The 22,926-nt window shown below is 38.2% G+C and overlaps 1 protein-coding gene across 4 annotated transcripts in view; it reads right to left on the reverse strand.

Annotated features, from left to right (window-relative positions):
• Positions 1-8,905: 8,905 nt before the first annotated feature.
• MYO1B (myosin IB) overlaps positions 8,906-22,926 on the reverse strand; it is a gene marked incomplete at both ends in the record, with an annotated part of 147,677 nt that continues 133,656 nt past the window's right edge. For 2 of the 4 annotated variants that reach the window (XM_080688768.1, XM_080688767.1), the window contains 8 exons: positions 8,906-9,029; positions 11,555-11,682; positions 13,309-13,461; positions 13,813-13,945; positions 16,232-16,338; positions 18,409-18,543; positions 19,921-19,995; positions 22,697-22,783. In XM_080688768.1, the coding sequence (XP_080544894.1) occupies positions 8,906-9,029; positions 11,555-11,682; positions 13,309-13,461; positions 13,813-13,945; positions 16,232-16,338; positions 18,409-18,543; positions 19,921-19,995; positions 22,697-22,783 (942 nt within the window). The remainder of the gene's footprint in view (positions 9,030-11,554; positions 11,683-13,308; positions 13,462-13,812; positions 13,946-16,231; positions 16,339-18,408; positions 18,544-19,920; positions 19,996-22,696; positions 22,784-22,926) is intronic. The other 2 variants (XM_080688770.1, XM_080688769.1) reach the window with 1 other exon arrangement.

Below are 22,926 nucleotides of genomic sequence, written 5' to 3' on the forward strand. Positions count from 1 at the left end.
AAAATTCATATTCTACACCAGGCTGGCAACCTGAGCTACTTCCAATGCGCCGTCATTTAATGACTGTAGGATTTCTGCCAAGCCATTGACAGGCATTTTTAGCTAATAACGTACTTGGCAAGACTTCTTGAGGTGAGGTCTAAGACAGAGAAAATGGTTCATTGAAGGCTGTGATTTCAGTCTAAAAGCATTTCATTGGCTTCATGAAAAGAACAAACAGTGATGTAGTTATTGGGAAATAAGTGACTTGGTCACATCAGAATAGGATTGGATGGCAAAACTGGGAGAATTTGAATTTTTGTACCTCACATAAAAAAAATTATGCTATTAGAATGTACCATGTCTTAGCAGAAAATGAATGAAATTGTAAAGTGGCTCCTCCACAGACCATGTATTCAAAGATTACTTGCTTTGGGAGGCCACTGCATGACTAATGACGACTTACTAGCCATCTAGAAGAAGTAGAGCAGACCCCTATCAATTTTCTAATTAGCACATGTGCTCATCAGAAATGAGATCTTTCAACAGAGACATGTTGTGCCTGTATCTACGTGTATCAAACCACATTTCTGAAATAAGTTATTTCAAACACACTTGCCCTATGTGCCTGGTGTGGTTTGGGGACAATTCAAGACACCACACATGGCATCTTCATCTGTAGGGTTTTTTTTTTCCCCTAGTGGAAAGAACAAATTGGTGGGTGGATTTCCTTCCATTTTAATAATGTTTCAGCAGCAATTCCCAAGTGCTTTTTATTGAATATTACCAGTTCCCATTTCTTTCTCAGATCCACGTCCAATTTGTGCTATGAAGTAAAGACAGCTGTTACCAAACAGCTTCTGAGATTGGAAAGGCCAGATTCCAACCATGGACATTTCCTGGATCTCTGTTAAGCTGTTCATAACACAAGCTGTGAGAATTTTTGCTCACTGACACTCAAAGCTCCAGTAAAGTGAAAGTGTTTTAAAACAGAAGACTTAGCTAAGTGTGGTGGCCCTTGACTATAGTTCCAGTACTTGGGAGGCAGAGACAGGAGAATCTCAAGTTTTAGCAATTTAGTGAGACAGTTTCAAATAAAATACAAACAGACCTGGGGGTATTGCTCAGTGGTTCTGAATGTCCCTGGGTTCAATCTCTAGTACTAAAGATTCCTATGAACACCTTCCTTTTTGTTTAGTCATCCAAATATTAAAAAATACTCAAGGAAGGAAGGAGTAAAGTTTTTTAACTGTGTAAATTGTGTGTGCAGCATTAAACTTGTACATCCCTTTTTGAATATGATTTTCAATAGTGTGGGGTTGGCCATTTGTAGAATCTTTTCTCTCATCAGAAAAATACTAGGCAGTAGTCTTTTTTCTTTCTGTGCTATTGGGGATTGAACCCAGGGACATTCTATCTCTGAGCTACATCGTCAGCCCTATTTTATTTTATTTATTTATTTTTATTTGGAAACATGGTCTCACTAAGTTGCAAAGGTCCTCCTTAAGTTGCTGAGGCTGGCAGTGAACCTGTGACCCTCTGTCTCAGTCTCCCAATTACTAGGATTACAGGTGTGCTCCACCATGCCAGGTTTAGGTAGTAATTTAAAACAAACAAATAAGCAAACAAATACTGCTGAGCCCCATTTACTAGAGTTGGAGTCCTAGCCTCTCAGAGCTTCTTGTCCTGAAAGCTTCAGGACACTCATTTTCCAGAAATTCATTTCCAGGTCATTTTAGGGATTGTATCAAGCAGAATGAGTCCTGATGATTACTCTGCTTCCATCTCATTCTAGAAGTTAGCCTTCAGGGACAACAGGCTGCACTGTTACCACATCAATCATAATTGCTGACTAAACAAAGAAGTTGAACTTATAGTGCGCTGCAGCTAAGGATTACTTTTAGGTTTCTGAAAAAACAAAGGACAACTTCTATTTTCTGCTATGCAATGGCTCTACAATTTCATCTACCTTCTTTGATAGGTGTTTAGACCAATAACAACCTTAGTTATTTCCTATTTGACTTACACTTAACCTTTTCAGACAATTAATTCTACTGGTATATATATAAAATAAGCAAGTTTTTCAGTATGGAACCCAGGGGCATTCTACCTCTGAGTTACATCCCCACCCCTATTTTATTTTATTATTTTGAAACAGGATCTCACTAAGTTGTGGAAGGCCTCATTAAGTTACTGAGGCTAGCTGTGAACCTTCAATCCTATCTCAGCCTCCCAAGTAGTAGGATTTCAAGCATGTACCACCACACCCGGCTCAGATACATTTCCTTTGCCTCAAAAAATGTGATACATATGCCTTTCATGTTATCACTTCATGTGCTTTTTTGGTATTGCTTCTTTCTGTCAATTAATTCCCAACCTCAGGAAAGCTGAGAGTGCAGAGATTATTTTTATAAAGGCAATTCTGAATTTAACTAGCACAAAACTGCACATAAGCAAATACACTGGATGATTACTGGGATACAATTTAGAAAAAATATTTCTTTTTTAAAAAATATGGAATTAGTTGAGAAGCCAAAGAAAGAGATGGATTCCACTTCTGGCACCATCTGGCTTCCTCTATAAGCCATTATCATTGTACAAGAAAACTGATTAAAACATGGAGAAAATTAGAAAAAAAAAACCCTCTGAGATCTCTCATTAAACACTATTGAAGGAATCAAATCTAAGGCGAAAAGATCTATAAACAAAAAAAAATTCACATGCACTTATATATGAGAATAATTTTAGGAAGATTTTGTGAAAAACATTTAAATGAGGATTAATAATATGGGTGGAAATCACCGAGTCAATGGAAAATGAATTATCACATAAAACTAGAAACTGTTCATTTACTTCATGGAAACATCAAATATTTTTCCCCATATAATACATTAGGAACTCCCATGCTCAGATCCTTGTGGCTAAAGGAAAGGGCTTATTTATTTATATTTTTGGTGGTACTGGGGTTCCTGGAAGTCCTTCTACCTCCGGGCTACACTCTCAGACCTATTTTTACATTTTATTTGGAAACAGGGTCTCCTAAGCCAGCACGCACGGCTGCCTTCGAACCTACGCGATCCTCCTGTCTCTGCCTCCCAATGCGGGGATTACAAGCGTGCGCCACCACGCCCGGCTCGGAAAGGGCTTATTTTATGTTCATGTTTAGGCCTCTGATGACTACCACTATTCCACACAACTAAAACCTTAATTAGTAGTATTTGAATTAATGTTTATTAGATTTAATTTCTTTCTCCTATCACAAGAATTTAGCATGCCTCACTGAGAGTTACAAATTCCATTTAAAAAAGATTATGCCAACATATTACAAAGCTACAATAATTAGAGCAGTTTCTGATGATACAAAAATCAAGGTAGTAGAAAAAAATCTAGAAACATTGCAGAGGGGAAAGGTTGGCCTTTTAGGTAAAAGGTGTCAGGTCCATTGGATTAGAAAACTGTAGTCTACATGGTGATTATTATAAAGCTGAGATAATGATTAAACTTAGCCATGTGTAATAATATGAATGAATTTCACAATTACAATACTGAATGAAAAAAGCCAGTCAGACTTTGTATTATATGATTTCATTTAAACAAGTTATAAACACGACAAAAGTTACTTTTATGAGGTATTATAACTGGGACAAAGGGAATTCTAGATGCCAGCCATTTTCAGGCTACTTGTAAATAGATGTATCCACTTCTTTTGTGTATGGCACTGGGGATGGAACCCAGAGGCGTTCTATCTCTGAGCTATACTCTCAGTCCTATTATTATTATTTTGAAACAGGGTCCCCCCAAGTTACAGAGGGCCTCACTTAAGTTGCAGAGGCTGGCCTTAAACCTGCAATCCTTCTGTCGGCCTCCCAAGTACTGGGATTATAGGCGTGTGGTACACGCCTGGCTGGATGTATCCACTTTCATCTTTACATTTCTGATGTGTGTCATTAAAAGCATATTTTTAAAGAGAAAATGCCAGATCTATTAATTGGTGGAAAAAATAAATTTGAGGTGAATATAAAGTAGTTGAAATAAGGTAGCTAGTTGATCCTTTCCCATAGTACTGCTGGATATTGGATAAATATGGAATTAAATTCTCTTCCCCGTTCCTTCCTTAAAACACTGAGAAGCCGAGACTGTTTTCCTTGGTTACAAAGTTAGAATTTTGTGGAACTGGGTGGAGAGGATCTGGCCACTATGCCAGGGGAAAAACGTTAACGAGGAAGAGATTGTGGCTTGTGCTGTACTGTGATTAACTCCAGATTTTGAAAAGAATCTTCAAACCAAAGAGAATGAGGCAAACATTCCAAGATTTGGAGGAAACAAACTCCAAAAATTACTTTTCTCCTGTGTGGCTAGATTGAAATAGAAGCTGATGAGTCCAGAAAGCAAGTGGCAGCTCACAAAGGCCACAGCTTCAGAGTGTTTAGCTAACAAAAACCCAGGAGTGAAAGGGTATGCAAGAATTATTAACACGAGATGCAAAGAAAGAGCCTCTCCCATGACAGTGAATACCCCAACAGAAGACCTTCAAATGATGAAATCTCTTTTCCCACCTGTAGGGCAAATCTTCTCCCTTCACCCGGCCCCCTCTACTCTTCTGCACCTGTTCCTTTTAGTGAATCAGAGTGCAGCAATATTCACGGAAAGCAGTGCCCAGCTCAAAAACAAAGGCTCTTCATAAGATGCATTCTGGTCAAAACTTAATGTAAGAATAGACACATTAAGGAATTTACTAAATCCTTCCTGTAGAAATATACATCTTTTAAAGAGAGTACTTCATTTTGAAATTTCACCAAACCTACAAAATAACTTACCTATTATGTAAAAATGAACAGATAATAAAAGCTTGTCTTTTATATTTGGCCTAAAAGACTTTATAATCAGACTCAAATTATCATAATAATACTTAATTATATAAACTTGAGAGTTCTCAGCATATTAATTGAAATGATGAGATAATAAAGTAGTCCATTAGATTTCAGCCAAACTCTTAATATGAAGTATTATGTTTATGATTCTCAAATCATACGGACACATCCCATCACCACTGGGTGGTGAGCAAAGGTATTCAAACTTCAACAGAACGCCTTACACGTGAATTTGGGGTCCAAGTTATTATTCTAAGAACTCAAAATACAAAACTGTGGGCCGGGCGTGGTGGCGCATGCTTGTAATCCCCACACTTGGGAGGCGGAGACAGGAGGATTGCGCAGGTTCGAAGTCAGCCACGCTGGCTTGAGAGACTGTTTCCAAATAAAAATATAAAATAGTTCTGGGAGTGTAGTCCGGAGGTAGAAGGGCTTCCAGGAACCCCAGTACCACCAAAAAAACAAAAACAAAAAACAACAACAAAAACCCCCTAAAACTGTAACCAGTATATGAGAGAGGAACTATTCTCATGTTCTTGTGCTGTGATTGATGGAAATCAAAGGCACGAACTGCTCTTACAGTCACTTCCCACCCTTGGGCAACTACTAATTTCAATTTGGTACCTATTAAATATTTACTTTTTTTGAGCACATGTGGTCACTGTTGGGGCCTAGGGTCTTGGCAACTCCTAGTCACTCCTGGACTAGATCCACAAGTCTAGGTCCTAGTTAATTAGTTATCATCACTGTGGCCAGAGTTCTGAGTGCCATCCGTACTTTAACTCTCCAGTGCAGGACAGTGACAGAAAGATAAAGATGTTATCAGCTGCTTGCCTCCTGTGACAGTGTCATCAGTAAGCACCCATCAGTCATGGTTGGTGACTGGCAGTGTTGGCAGGGGTGGCCAACAATATGCAAACAGAAAGAATCTCTAGACCAGACTCTAGAGATCTTAAAAGGTCTATCTTCAAACTAACCCACTTGTAATCCCAGTACTTGGAAGGCTGCGATAGGATTGCAGGTTTGCAGCCAGCCTCAGCTACTTAGTGAGGCCCTCTGCAACTTAGTAAGACCCGGTTTCAAAATAAAGAATAAAAAATCGGGGTGGGGGTGTAGCTCAGAGGTAGAATGCTCCTGGGTTCAATCCTCAGTACTGCAAAAACAAAACAAAACAACCCCACCACCACCAAAACAAAAAACACCACCATCACCACCACCACCACCAACAAAAAACTATCCCAGAGATTCTGACAGTCGATACAGGAAGGACATGGCTCAGGAATGAATATGGGGTTTTCATTTTATAATTGTTTTTTCTTATTAAAGCAATTTTTTCTTGTGGTTTTTATTCTTGTTGGCATTCAGTAACATTTTGGGGAATACTACTCTATGGGGGGGGTCACCTGGCCCATGGTGGCCCTCCCAAGTCTAGTGTGGTCAAGTCATTACTACACATCCCCTAGGGAGTGTGAGCTTCTGAAATGACAAGAGTTCAGTTCAGGTTCCTCTGAGGTGCTCAATTCGAACCTCAAGACTGACAAAGAAGGTTTGATACCCTTTCTAAAGTTGAAAATCTTGAAATAATTGCTCTCAGAAATTATGTATTCCTTAATCACTTGCTTGCTCCATAGAAAATAAAGGGGAGGCATGGCTACCTGGACTCTCGGCACTGAGAACTCCTAGGAGGCACACTGGACCTCCACACCTAAGGAGGCTTGCTGGCTCAGGTTTAGCAAGTTTTTCTCACCATGCAAAGGCGCAGCTCATGTACAGTAAGTTCCATGACTATAAATTATTGGATATGTCAGTGACAAGTAGTATGTGGAGGTTTATGCAATACTGTTCTCATTTAAAATATCTTTGTGAAGACTTTTAAAAAAATCCTTGCATAACTTAGTTCGAAATGTAGTTTAGAGGATCAGATTCCTCTATTAAAAAATACAAATTTTGGGGAATATGTGGTTGCTAACTAATACTGTTGCTGTCCCAATAAACAGTCTTTAAATAATATATTTGGGGAAATTTAACAAGTAGACCCATAGAGTGTTGTTAGCCTTTTTTTATATATATATATGTACTGACTTTCACTCAGTACTTCCATCCTGAAACTCCATTCAAGAAGCAACCAATGAGGAAGAGTATGAGACCACTGAATTCATTAGGCATCTCTTTATAGGACTCTTCATGATTTTTCTGCCAGAAGAAAAAGGCCTGGTAAAGAACAGTGTCTATTCACATAATTGCTTTTGTCCACTAAAGCAGGGGCAGATAATCTATATTCTTATTTCCTCTTGCAAGTGTGTGCATAAAATAATGCAGAAGGATCTGAAAACATCAGTTAACTTTTTTTTTTGGGGGGGGTGAGGAGTAAACCAAAAATGGGTGAGTGATAAGATGAAGGCTTCATGGTATATTGGTGTACACTTCTTTATAGACTTATTAGAATGTTGAACAAGGTAAATGTGTTACATATTAAAAAAAACATCAAAACAAAACATCTCTCAGCCCAAATTTCTACTCATCTATTTTGGGAATTATCATTCTACGACTTTAGGTACATGATGAAGAATGAAAAAAAATTACATCTTCTACTTGCATCAATAAACACAAAGACTTCTGAGAATTGCTTTAGGTTAGTAATTTTTTAAGGACAAAAATCAAAAGAAAAATCCTAGAAAATATTCTCAATGATTGTTTTTGGTTTATAAAAGATTAGTGAAATTCAATTAGAACAGAGAATGTATAATGTTTGGATTGTAAAACTTTTCTGTGAGACAATACATTGAACACACAACATATGAAAATAGCTTGAAATACAAAAATACAGTTGTGATTCAGCAAATGGCACCAAATTAGAACAATTTTATTATTTAACATAATACCAATGTATATACATTATCCTCCCAAATAAGAAACAATTTGATTCCAAAGTTTAAAATGTAGTTTCCAAAATGAATCTCTATTGTAAATTTGAGAGAGAAAAAAAAAAGCCTTACAAATGAACAGAAACTTAATTTCGATCCTTGACTACAGTATGCACCCTGTACCAACCACCTCTCTCATACACAAATGTATACTATAAATAAAACTTTCAAAAAAGCTCTCAGATGTCTTATTGCACATCATACAGAATATCTGCCACTCCCTGAAAGGCTCAATGCCTCCCTTCACTGGGTTAGCTGTTTAAAATGGCTACTCAAATGGCAATGAAAACAACACTGCAGGTATTAGCATAACCAGGATCCTATATGATGTTTACGACGAACAGGAACAGATAATCTTTCTGGACTGCTTCTATCATTTTTCTAAAACTAAGAATGACTTTTATTTTCTAGTGTTAAAAGTAATTACAGGAGATCTAAACAAATAAAAAGTCCTTTTCAAATGTCAGTGTTTTTTTTTTTAAATAGGAAAAATGTAAAGGGTTTTTACCCAGTCATATTTCTTTTCCGTCCTAAGGACCAGCCCTTCCTGAAGCATGTATGTTTTAGGATCGTGTTACAAGGTTCCTACAAATGCTGTCCACCATTAGCAGTTATTGTTTTGGTCTCCACCTTTTTACACCTTCCTAGCTGTTGTTAATCCAGCACAAACCAGCCAGAATGCAATGGCCTACAAGTTGCAAGGCCCTTAGTAAGCAAGCTTTCATGCCTTTTAGCACAGTGCTCAGCATATAATAGGCATTCAATAAATATTTGGTAAATGAATGCACTATCTTTTAAGACCATCTCCTATACTTACATATAGTAATGATTTATGAGTAATATGTTGACTGAGGGTACACAGATCTAACATGGTAACTAAAGAAAAAACACATAGGACACAGAAACAGACACTGTTAGTTTCTATAATCTTGCCCCAGGACAGAAAGTGTATTTAAGGGTTAAGCTATTCCAATAATAAAAATTGATTAGTCAAATACTTTTATTTTGCCAAGGGACTCTTAACAGTTAGCCCTTGGCAGTTCCCAAACATACAGTGAACCCCAAATAAAACAAAACCAAATTGCACTATTACAAAGAAACAAGTCCATGAAAGCAGAGAGGCGGTGCCAGTTAAGGGACAGCAACTTCAAGGAGACGGTTGTTTTTTCGTTTGCACGTTGGGACACTCCCATTTTTCTGGTTGCCCTGAATAAACTTCACACATACTTTGTCCTGTCTGAACTGTACCAGGAACCTAGGAGAAAAGAACCAAACATATTAAAGTCTATATGAAACAGATGACAATTACAGTAACATTAGCTTTTGTTTTTTAATGGTTATTGATTTTGACAAGTACCATCCCTTTGCATTAACACTTCTTACGCAGAAATGTATCACTGTACTTTACTTCCAGCATACATTATTTAGCCCAAAGTAAGCTGATTCATTAACTCACTGTGTTCCATATTCTAATCCTAATCTTCCCTTTCATAGACCAGCTGTGACCACGGACAAGTGACTGTCCATGACGTTGATCTTCATCCCTGTACTGGATGCTGCGAGGGACAGCCAGCTGTATCAAATGAGGCCCCTGCTCTCAAGGAGAGCACCTCAGGGAGGCACGAGAGAAGCAAGAAGCATGGCTGGGCCAGAAACCGGGTCTTCCCACCTCAGAACCAGTGATGAGAACAGCATTAGGACTTTTTTCCTATGCTGCTCAGGGAAGCTTTTCTGAGTTACCAGCACATCCCCCGAAGTGAGTCAACCCAACAGGCATGTGGCTGATCACTCACTCACTGACATCCCCAGCAATGGCAAGGACCCGAACAGCTCTGCTTATAGACATTAGTCTCAGTTTCAAGGTCCAAAGAGGCCACGCTTTGCAAATATTATTTACCGGAGTGAAACGTGACACACAAGCTTCTAATTCATCCGTTGTTTTAAAAGGAGAGCACTTCTGACCTCTTAAAAGGGTTGTTTCTTTTCAACTTGAAAGCACCGTAAAAAAAAGCTATCATTCTACATCTACCTATCTGAGATAGGTTTCCAGCATATAAAGTTTTACTTATGTGCCTCAAAGCAGGTGGGGGCACCTTTCAAGTTGAATGCAAGTTCATACATTTAAAAAAATCAAACACTTATTTTTTTTCCAAAGACCACATCCAGTGCATTTGATGTGTAGGAATGTCTTTTCCCATTAACTTAAAGTCTACTGTCTTTAAGTTCCCAGCTATGGTTAAGATTCACATGAGAAATAACAATAGTTAAAATGTGCTCTGAGTATCATGTTCCACATGGCTCTTGGCCGTTAACATGCATTAACTCAGTTTTAAGACAATCCTAGGAGGTAAGTACTACTACGTATCTCCATTTCATAGAGGAGAAAGTTAAAAACCATCCTCCAGCAAATAACATGGAATACACTATTTTGTAGCATTAACACCGATTAATATTTCAAAGTAAAAAAAAAACATAGATTCATTGTTTGGACAACTGAGTAACTTAAATGTATACCTGTATGTGTCCCTGTATATATATGGCTAAATTGGTTGATTTTAACTGATTGCATCCTCATAGATTGTTCACCATGTACTTATTTATTTCTTTGCATATGTCATAAAAAATGTACATAATTAGATTTCTCAGGGAGATCTTATGTCCTAATTAACAGAGTTTCTTATGCAGATCAATGGTAGAGTGCTTATTGTATGCAAGGCCCTGGGTCCAATCCCCAGCAGAGAAAAAGTGAAGCAGAGTTTTCTGGATTATTCTACCTCATGTCTTCCTGGACATTTTCTAAATAAATCTGTACTATTTCTTCCCTGTTATGAATCAAGCTCTTGGGGATGTGTCAGGACTTATGGTACCGCCACTTGTCCTTAGTTGTCACTGAGCACCAGGGACGTGGACTGCGTGGAAGATGGGCTTTAGGTACACTCTGTTGGTGATGGGCATTTGAAATAACTTTTCTTGTTACCTTCTCATAAAACTTAAAAAGAATATGGGGGGGGGAGGTAATGGCAGATTGAGTTAATTAGGATTTTAATGTGTGAGGGCCTCTTAAAGTTTTAAACACCCTTTGGCTGTTGGCCCTGCCTTTTCCCACTCATCATAAGAAGACCACATCTATTTCAGAGGATGATATATTTTTCCTTGATATATGGATGAAGCAGCCTCATAGTTGGCCCACAACATTAGTAAGGCCATCCATACAAAGAGAAAAATAAGACCATGCCACGCCCATGCTCAAAAGCTATAATGGTTTCTCATCATCCTCTGCAAAATGTCAACTTCTCTCAGTGCTTAAGCTCTACATGACCAGGTCCTGCTTCTCCCTCCAGGATCTCCTATTGTCTATTCCACCACAACATTCATCCCGATCTCAGGGCCTTTTGCACCTGCTGCCTCTCTGCCCTGGAAGGCATCTGCCTATACTGATGCCTGGCTCACTCCCTTACCGGACTCACAGCATCAAAGAGGCTTCCCTGACCTTCCTATTGAAGAGGACACCTGCTGGCCCTTGCTTTCTTTTTTTCCCCTCCACAAGCACTTATCATTAGCCCAGATCAAATCACCTATTTGTTATTTTGTGCATATTCATCTCTCCCACTAGAATGTGATGTGGTTGGTACTAACTGCTGCCAAGCCTTCATCCAGAACAAACGCGAGACACATACCAGATACACGAGCACTTACTGCATTAACGAATGGGATGAGAGTTGAAATAAAATAATAAAAATAAAAATGAAAAGGTGTACTAAATATAACACATGAACATACTCATCAGAAATTTCGATGTTGAGCTTCTGTTTGGTTTGGCTGAGAGTCGTGCGATAGAGCTTGGTGGCCATTTCAATCAGGTGGTCACTGCTGAAGAGGAAGTCTCCTTTACTGGCTGCTTCTGATCCCTGAAAGGACAAGCCAAGAGTCAGAGATCATACTGAAAGACAGCTGAGAAGGGGAACGTTTACAGGTTTGGCTGAAAACCCACTTAAAATCTCCTTCAAACATCAGATACCAGAGTCCCTTGTCCCAAAACAACAGAAAGGACAGGAGTGGGCACCACTTGCAACTTGCTGGAGCACTTTGACATTTCTGAACGCCTTGCTGCCCAAAGTCGCTTGACAGACCAGCAGCAGCATCTGCGTCATGTGGGAGCTTGTTAGAAAAGCAGAACCTTGGGCTCCACTGAGGCCCACTTAGCAAGAATCAAGTCCACAGCAAGAGCCTTGGGTGATGGGTTTGTACAGTCAGATCCAAGGAGCACTGACCTAGCTTATAACTCATCCTGAAAAAGCTGTTTAAAAACCTCAGTGAGTTGGTTTAAAAAAATAACAATAACAACACCTGCAACACACGCCCTAAGGCACTGGCTCCCAACCTGAGTTGTACAAGCGAATCATCTTGTGGGAACTTTCAAAAAATAAGATATTCATGCTCTATTCTGAGAAATCCTAGTTTGCTCAGATGGTGGATAAGGCCTGGACATCAGCAGTTCTTAAGGTTTCCAAGCGTGTACTTGAGGTTGAGAATCACTGTTCTCAACTTGATAGCCCTAAAGATGCACAGTAAGGAAAATACATTGAGGGAAACATTGGGGATTTTTCTGTTTAGATCAGCCAGACAGTGGCACTATCAGCTAAGTGCATGTCCCTAAGTATGATTAGTATTTGTTAACGTGTATTTGGTAATGTGTTATGTGACAGGTATCATGTGAAGTACTTTACACACTGTGTCATCTAATCCTCATAACAATGCCATGAAGTAGGTACAGTTTCATCCCTATTTTCCAAATGAGAAAATGTAGGGCAGCATTCAAAAGCTAAATGACATGGCTACAGTCATCAGTTATTGAGAAAATGTCTATCAAGTACACTTAAACTCTCTCTTCATTCCAAGGGGTCCTAGTTAAGCTAAAGCATAGGACACTAAAAATTTTTTAGGTTAAAACCATTAGACAGTTTGTTTTATTGTAGTTGTGTCTTTTGATAAAGTCCCCAAATTATGAACTAGACAATTATAAGTTCAAACACTGAAGAAATACCAAGATGAGACATAATTTACAACACCCTAGCCAGGTGTGCTAGCACATACCTTTGATCCCAGTACTTGTGAGGCTGAGACAGGAGGATAGTAGGTTTGAAGCTAGTCTCAACAACTTAGGAAGACCCTCATAAACTTAGTGAGATATGGTTTCAAAATAAGAATTAAAAAAGGGGAATAGAAATGTAATTCAGAGGGAGAATGACCCTGGGTTGAATCTTCAGTACAAGGGGGGGGAAAAAAAAAGAAGCCCTACTATTTCTATGCATTGGCTTCAAAAAGTCAAGTAAGTCAATAAAAGTGATTAATCTTATTCAATTATTGAAAAACCAAGCCTGTGGTTTTATACAGCAGTGAATATAGCTAAAATTTGTAAAATGTTAAAGGAGTTCAGACAACAGGACCAATTAGATGGAAAATTATTAAATCAATGGCTGACAAATTGAACAAAGGGAGACATGTTTCAGTCAAGTCACTAGGGGAACTTTTACCTCCTTGAGGTGGACGGCAAAGAAGCCATCGTTCTGTGAGCTCATGGATACCTTGGTCACATCCACCAGAGGAACCTCTGACTTGATTTGTCCAGACTTTTGATCAGCGAGAAGGAGATTATTATTTGTTAAGAGGAAAATCCGGGATGTACTCTATAAAGCAATACCAAAAAACACGTAAAAACAATGGTAAAAAAAAGTACCTTCAAATGACCTATAAGTTTAAAGCATCAGTTATTTGCTGAAATGCACATTCTATTCCATTATCTTTCAGCAAGTATATCTATGTAAATTAAGAATACACTAAAGGACATCAATAATGTATTTAAATCCATAAAAAATTTAGAAAACAAGCAAGATATTGCCTAAGCTTAAAGTAAGGTGAAATCATCCCCTTTACGGTTAACTCTGAGAATATGAAATGCTGATTCTAATATTCAGAAAACTAAGAACAACTGTCTCAACTGAGAGGGGCTTCTTCGACTTTAAGGTTAGCATTTTTACCTTCCCATTAGCACGGTTAATTTTGTTTACAACTTCAGCAATGATGATCTTTTCTTCAATGGCATCTTTGAGTTTCTTATACTTGGGATTCTTGTTGATTTCCAGGTAAGCACCTTGAAATGGTTGTCCAACACTAAAGGAAAAAGCAATTCTTGCACATCAAAAATGTTTCAAAATGGAAGTACCACTGGCAAAAGAAAGCGAGTCAGTTAACTCTGAGGAGTAGCTGACACCTTTCTGAACAGCTACTTCAATGTTTTATATATTACACTTGAATTTACCCCAAATATAAGTTGGAAATGAAACCTTAAACCTATTTCAAATGCCTTTTTGATGTGATCCTGGCATTTGATAGGTAGGATTTTACTAAAAATCTTATCATATGGAACAATCAAAATAGAAATCATTCAAGCACGTGACCTAGTATAAAAGAAAATCCAATTTCTTCTCATCTCTTAATATAAAGTTAACAGCTGCCCACAGAGGACTTACTAATGCCTTTAAATAAAATGTAGTGAAAAAAAAAAGATCTGAAATCATTACCATCACCTGCTGCAAAGAAAAAAATTTCATTTTCTTGAGGAGAATAAGAAAATCAATAGGCCTTCTGGGGAGGAAGGGATTTTGGGCAATCACATTAGAAGAAAACTATCTGGCACTTAATATTACCATGTAACTGGTTCTAAATAGGTGACCTATGAAAGGAGAATCGAGCCTCTCCTCTTAGAATATGCCTGTAAATGGCCAGATGTAGTGAAGGTACATTGAGAATCAGAGCAGTCTTCCTCTAACTTTTACTTCTGGCAAAATCGTGGACCTGCCACTAAGATATCAATTTCCCTAAAGACTGTGGGGTGACTCTCTCAGGGCAATTTCTTCAAAGACACTGAGGGGGAGAAAAAACAAACAACCCTGCAGCTTCAAGGGATCTACAGGCTCCATTTTAAGTTCCTCAGTTCTGACAATGTGCAAATAGAACTTTAAATGCTCGCGTTGTTGTGGGCGGAGGATCAGGGAAAAAAAATCCACGTAGGTGGTCAGTGTTTCACAGCTCCCAGGAAAGAAAAGGCCAACGCCCATAGGCGCTGCTGCTGCACAGGGTGGTGGGAGGGCAAATTATTCCACCTCTCCCCCTGTCGTAATGTGAGAGCACCACCAGCCCCACCCAAAAAGAAAAGTGATAGCATTACCCAAAAAGACTTGGCTTGAAGTTAACTTTTTTAGAGTTCACATTCAAGCATGTTTGAAATAATGAAAAATGCAAAGATCTTTTTCATTTGCTTCCTCAAAAATGTAATTCTCCAGCCTCCAGTTTCTGAAGTATCACCCACAGGGAGTGTTCATTAAGACGTTTACTCTCTAAAACTCTATAAAAGGAAAGCTGAATTATATTAGTTGCTGAGGAAAGTCTACAGAAGGTTTTCTTATTTAAATATGCTCCAGATAGCAGGCACTCAGATGACTTTGGATATAGGCACTAGGTTTGACATAAGAGAGTATATAGCACTCCAAGCAGCCATATCAGCTCACAGGGAAGCCGTACAATTTACAATGCTCAAACTCAATGCTCCTTGCAGGTTAGGTTCATTTAATTCTTTGCAAGGAAGAGCTTTCAACCGTGTATAAAGATGGAGACAATATAGATATATGCAATACACGTGAATAATTAGCAATATATTTTTATTTCTAGGTCACTATTTAGGAGAAAAAAATTTATAGATTTTGGGTTGAAATTATACAAACTACTGTTTTATACATATAACTAGATGACAAAGGAACAGAAATTGCAGGAGAATATGATAGATGCAAGGTATGTACCAATATATGAGTAAGTGGTCTCCATCAAGGACTTAACTTGCTGAACTTGCAATTATTGTGTTCCCTCTTTTTCTGGGTATATAGTGTCTGCAATAAAAAGCTGAACTTGCTGCATAACTCCCTGAAGTCGTGAGCAGTGAGCCAGCAGATGAAGGACACCGTGGACCCATGTTTAAGTAATACCTAAAGAGTAATAAACTACTTCAGTCTTTCATTGCCCTTACAAACACATTTCTGACCTGGCTTGTTATGGCAGGAAGACTGGAATGGTGATTACTATTTATTGTGAAGACAAATCTGGAAATTATCTTAATAGCCTATATAATTTTTATTTGATATGACTACCAGTTATTTAGTGCGGTATGCAAGCTAATGCCAGCACAGTAGAACCGACTATAATTTCATTTGTTAAATTCCACTAAGGAAGCTATTGCTCAGGCATGTTTATATTTATCTCCTGCTGATTAAAAAATGACTCACAAAATTAAAAATCACTACTCCTCTAGTACTGAAATCAAACATCACTAGAATAGACCTGCAAACATATTTGAGAAAAAATTTTGAAATAGTGACTTTTATAGGTAAAGCAAAACCGTAATACCTAGATGGATATAAAGCTTTCTTGTCTTTGAAGAGTTCACTGGCTTCTAGCTTCTCTTCGTAAATGAGTTTCTTCTGGTCTGTGAATTGGTCCCTGTATTTTTTACACTGTGAGATATGAGAAGAAAAGCAAATTGACAAAAAGGAAAACATCAGTTGAACCAACAAGTCATTACTCGTTCTTAGTCAACTTGACAGCAAAAAGCAAATGTGAAAGTGTACCAAGCACTTATTCAAAGGCTCCAAAAACTTTTTTCGTGAGTTTAAAAAGTTGGCCTTGGAAATGTCATAAAAATTCTGCGTATTATACGACTTAGGATGCGTCTTCAAAATCTACCAGGGCCCAGCTGTAAAGAGCACAAATTCATCCTGCTATGATGTCAGGTCTCAGTCCCGAAGTTATCACTCTTCAACAGAGACTCAAAGTAAAACACATTATACATCATAATCCTTAGCACTCTGCTGTTTGCTATTCTGATACAGTTCATTTAAGAACATAGGTAGTAATCTACTAGATTTCATGATCTACAAATAGATGATGATGTATAGTTGGAAAACACTACAAATTCTCCTACTATGCTTTATGATGTGGACGGGACCTGAGAAATCCCCCTCACCCTGACTAAGTCTGCAATGGAAGGGCACAGGGATGGCCAGAGGAGCAGGGATGAAGTTTTCAACGAAGGTTCAGTTACAGGTGGGGCTGACTGCCACTGCTGAAGTCACTTCAGGAAGAAATTTAGCACTGCTACTTACTCTTCCCATGGACAGGATCCCTTCAGGATGAAAGAGCCTTCCTATTCCCAACTCCTGTCCAAGGGAGGGGAGGCTGGAGTTGCCGAGCCAGAGACAGCAGACCCCCAGCACAAGCAGCTCCCTGTTGCTCTTACTGAAAACAGTTTCTATGCCAGATTCAAAGGGGGAGATGAACAACTAATTGAGAGGCTGTTGAATCTCTGCTACGAACAGAACTCACAACCGAGTTCCATATGCTGTGCTGGACCCTGCATCACACTAATTAGTGGTGATGTCACTCTGTATGTATGTGATTCTGATACATAAAGTACATATATTTCTTGATGGAAAGAGCTGCCTAGAAAATAATATCCACAGGTCATTCCTTACCTACATACAAACCCTTCCATCTAATGATTTTAGTATATCTGATAACTGCATTAAATATTTAACATTCCACATAACTAAGTTATTGAAATGAAGTTAGCATCTGTAACAAGTACCCCATTGGCCCCAACACCTTAGTTACAAGGTATGCTCTTATATAAAATGGAAAGTACTAAAATATAAGGCAATATGAAATAGATTTTCAGCATTCTTTTATTCTAGGTAGAAAAAAATTTGCCTTTTAGGGATGCTGATGCTCATTTTCCAATCTATCAACGTGTGTGTTCATAATGAGTATCTGTATATATATTCAATAAATCTGATAAAGGAAACTTGTCCAATTTGTAGAATTTATTCATCCTGTCTGAAGATATTAAAATTTTGTGGTTTCTATCTCCTATAGCATTCCTTCATTTAAACAGAAAAAAGCAAAAACGGAACTACTGGAAAGCAACTGAAACTCAGAATCAAGTCAGTGCAGTGTACATGTACGTCCACAACAAAGTTTTTTACCCCAATATGATGTATGAATATAATGCACCAAAAAAAAAAAAAAGTCAGTACAGACATGCGTTCCTCTTCCGAGCCAGGACTGGGAGAGGATGCACAGGCCACTCTACTACTAAAGGATTTCTCAGAGAAAGTCAAGTACAGTAATTCATGGCTCAAAAATGCTAAAGTCCTCAAGTAATTCCCTTTAAGGCAAAGGAAGAATGTGTTTGAAGTAAAGGAAGAACTTGATTTTACATAACAGCTCTCAAACACTTAAAATAGATTAAAAACCTCTGACAAGGGGGCATGGTAGTATACATGCTTATAATCCCAGCATTTGGGAGGCTGAGACAGGAGGATTGCACAGGTTTGAAGCTAGCCTCAGTTACTTAGTGAGACCCTTTGCAACTCAGTGAGACTGTTTCAAAATAAAAAGTAAAAAAAAAATAGGGCTGGAGTGTTGCTCAGAGGTAGAATGCCCCTGGGTTCTATCCCAAGTACCGCAAAAAAAAAAAAAAAAAAAAAAAAAAACACTCTGGCAAAATATAACAAGACACTTTTTACCCTCCACAGGTGGAAAATCCTTTTTAGTTCCTTGTGAGTTGAGTCCAAGAATAGGTAGGGTCTTGGTGGCCAATTCTTGTCTATTGGCGATAAGGAAGGCATCTTATTTTTCATTTCCAAGAAATATTTTTGCACCTGTGTTGGGTTTGACAGATAATACCAGATGAGGAAAATATACCAGAAAAGACATTGTTTTACATGCTCCATAATCAAAGAAACCACAACCTTTAGTAGCATTTACCAAGTTTTAGTCCCTAAAATTTCGTTACTCCTCTGGGAAGTCTCTATTACACTTGTTCTTGCCAGCTAGGGGAATCTGAGCCCCATCAAATAGATAAAAGAATACACACACATTATCTTTCTCTCCCTCCCTCCCCTTTTCTCTCTCTCTTACTCTGCTGTACTGTCAAATAAGTAGTCGCTAGTCATATGTGACTATTTCTTAAATTTTAGGAAATTAAAAATGAAATAAAATATCCAGTTCCCTGTCACAGTGGTTGCACGTTCTCAATAACCACCACACATGGCTAGTAATCTACTGTACCTCAGGGTCATAGGACACGTTCATCACTGTGGAGAGTTCTGTCTGTGCAACTATAGCACTACTCTAGAGTACAAAAGGTCCCCAACTTAAGATGTTTCAACTATGATATTTTAACCTTACCATGGTGCAAAGACAATACACACTTGGTAGAAACCAGATCTGGATCTTTTTGTGGGCTAGCAATACACAGTACAATGTTCTCTTGATATGCTGGGCAGCGGCAGGGAGCACGGCACCCAGTCAGATACACCATCAGGAGGGTAAACAACTGAGATGCCACAGTGGACCGTGTTGCTAGGTGACGGTGTGTTCTAGGTTTAGTGTGTTAAGTACATTCTCAACTTAGGATATTTTCAACTTATGATGGGTTTACTTTGGGACAGGCCTTGTAGTAAGTTGAGGAGCATCTGTACTTAATATGTGTCAGGCATTGTATCTTTAGTCCAATTTAACTCTCACAATAAACCTATGGGGGTTAGTGTTATCACCAACCCCAGTATCACAGAAGTCAAACAAACTAGTCACAAATCTATACGCGACAGTGCTAGTGGCTCCAGAGTTTGCAATCTTTTCACTACTGCAGACATGTCTCTGCAAACAGAGGTCAACTCTAGAATATAGGCTCACTCAGCCTCCCTCTCCTTCACCCCTAACTTGCTAGCCAATCCTGCCCTGCTGCAGCTCACAGCATTTAACAGGGCCAGTTCTGGCTTTCCTGGGTTTTCTGTTATATAAGACAAACATTTTATTAATCGTATACAAGCCACAAACATGTCTTTCTGAAACAATTCTATGTGAATTTGAGAGAGATGATACAAAGGTTACTCTCTGTTAGAGTTATGATTTAAAATCACTATCAAAAAAGGCCCTGTCCATTAAAAAAAAAGGTTCACATTTTACTGAGCTGGTGATAGTAAATAGTTAATCTAATAATGCTAATTAGCCATATACATAATATGTTAACTTACGATTCTCTGAAGCGTAAACTCATAGATTTTCTTTCCAGCATTAGCTCTAAAGAATTTTCTGTACTCCCTACGTACCTTTAAAAAGAAACAGATTAATGGTCAGAATAAAACCAGCAAGTATTCACAATGGTGCACCTTTTTAAAAGACAATTTGTGGAAGAAGTCAATTTCTAAGTATCCTTTCTACACTAATTAAACCAACTGAAACAGCATATGTTAGGTCAGAGAAAAACTCAGAGATTCAAAAATGTTAATACCAAAATGAGTGCATGTTTTAAATCTTATTAGTAGTTTTTAGAAAACCTGGTGATTTGACTAGAAATATTTGTGCAAACAAATTAACAAATTAAAATAAACTTTTAAATGCTCACGCAAATTAAAATGCACTTCAAAATAAAATACACTTCAGAAAACATAAAAGCTAGTTTTCCCTTCAAATTTTTTTAATAAATGGGAAAAAAAAGTCTGAAGGACTATATTGAAGTTTCCAAAAACCTTGTATACAAAGATAAGACTTTAGTACTGTAACTGAAAATTGAATGTGGCTAAAAACAAGTATATTTAAAGTAGAATTTAAACTACCATTAACCTCCATTTAATTGCACTAAATTTTCTGCCATCTCTATTCCCACGCTTTCTACTGAATGTTGTATAGCATTTAAAACATCATACCATAGTTTTCGTTCATCTACTTTTCCTTTACTACTCTGTCCTAATTGACTTTTATAGCCCACTGTCTAACAAGTCACAGTAACTAAATGAGGCGTTTGCTGAATGAATGAATCAACAATGCAGTTAAAATTTGAAGTCAAGAGGGAAATACTGAAGATATTCATGACCAACCAGATACAAATGGGAGAGTTTGAGAAAACAAATATTTCCCTATTTGAATAATCTAAAACTTATGTGCTTTATTGTTTTGTCTAAAACTTTCCTAGGTTTAACTGCATGTGCACTTTTAAGCTAGCAACCTACTCAGCAAATTTAGTTTGTAGATACATGTTTTAAATGGTTGTTAAGTTATGAACTTCACACAATAGTTCAGACTACAGAGTTCTCTTAAAATGTCCTTGCATCTAGCAACAGTGAGCCCCATCCCCAAAGGTCAAGGACCAAGGCGAAGAGAGCTGCTGTTGGAGAGAGACGTGCCTGCTCCTAACCCACCGTCCCCCTGAGGCTTTCCTATCTGTGTCACCTGCTTGGTCCCTCTGGTCATTTGAGCCCCAGATTCATTCTAGACACCTGAATTTTATTATTAAAGTTTTTAATTTTTGCCATATCCTATATATGCAGCTCTTCCTTTTATTTATACTTGAGTTAACATTTCTCTTTTAGCCATAGAATTGTTAGATTCAAAAACATTCCTAACCTCTGACTTTTATGGGACATGAAGAGAGATGGTACCTGTTATGTGGTTCCTGAGATTATAATAGCATAAGAGAGTAGAAAAGTGATGCACGTCGGATGAGAAGGTGCCCTTAAACATAAGCCAGAAGTCCTACTGTATTTAGTTGGCTTTCATTATAACTGAGCTCACTGCAACATGCTTTTTGATATTCTACGGTACAGGTAATTTCTCCCTTCAATAGAGTAACATACCATAAAAGCCTGGGGACAAGACATTGGCATATACGCCAGGGACCCCTCCTGGGCATGAAGAGTCCTAAAAGGACTTTGTAATAAATTCCACAAGAAAACTGAATCATTTCAAAGGGCAAAACTGTTGCTTATGTTAATATAATTCACTTTTTTTGTGGTACTGGAGATGGAACCCAGGGGTATTCTACCTCCAAGTTAAACTCCCAACTTTCTTTATTTTTATTTTGAAACAGGGTCTCAATGAGTTGCAAAGGGCCTCTCTAAGTAGCTGAGGCAGTCCACGAGCCTCGATGCTTTTGTCTCAACCTTCCAAATGCCAGGATGACAAGCATGTGCCACCATGCCCAGCTATAATTTGCTTTTAAGGAACAAAAAAGCAGGAAAAATTGACCACACTCTTGGACTTCAAAGAAGTTTAATCCTATCTATAATAGTAATGGTAATAACATATTAAAATACTATCTCACTGGAAACTGAGGGGCAGGTTATATCTAGAATCAGCCCAGTTAACATCTGATAAAAATAACATTTATCTACAAGTTGAATTTGCTTTGCAGGTTGCTAGTGCACCCACCTCTAATGCAACAATTTGAAATAAAACCTGCCCTGATCACAAGGCATCTGAATTTAAAATTCCCTTTAAAGAATGATCTACTCTCCTCTGATACTGGCAATCACTTTACTGAGGCAACACCTTTTGGTGTCTATGCTGAACAATAGAATGATGGTCACTTTGAAGATAGCTCAACTCCAGGCAGCCATGAGTGGAGCAGAATGGGCCAATAAAGGGAAACGAAAACCTGCCATTCCCAGGCTAGTTGCTGTGGATGGGAGGTCAGCTGTTAACTCAACTGTTGTACTCTGCTGCATGTTAGAAAAAAAAAGGAAAAAAATAATGCTCATAAATATAACAGAAAACAGCGCTCAGATATCGAAGTATCTTGGATAAAATATGCTACACTGTTAACTACTTTAATCCTATTAATAAAAAAAATTAAAATCACAAAATTACTAGCGTATAGGGTTTCTTCTCTAAAAGAAACAAAATTAGGCAAGATGACACTTTTACAAGATTGTGCAGACCACCAGCAAGCATTATCAGTAGTTTTCTCAGGGTTAGTAGGTGCTAGGCTTTTTGGAGTTCACCCTGGACAGGAAGAAGTGGTGGAGGAAGTACCTTCAGTCCAAGCCAGTAAGCCCAAATGACAGCAACTGCATGCTTACGCCTAGCCTCCTCCTTCAAGCGTTTCAATTCCCTTCGAGCCTAGAACGTTTTGGATAGTAAATAAAAGAGACAGCCCAAATGCAGGCAGCACAAATGACCAGAAAATAAAGATACCCCACCAAACAGAAGAGTCAATTTATGAATAGGATTTCAGAGTGAGAGAGGAACAGTGCATTAACACT

Source organism: Muscardinus avellanarius, assembly GCF_963383645.1.
Source record: "Muscardinus avellanarius genome assembly, chromosome: 2".
In the NCBI taxonomy this organism is placed as follows: Eukaryota; Metazoa; Chordata; class Mammalia; order Rodentia; family Gliridae; genus Muscardinus; species Muscardinus avellanarius.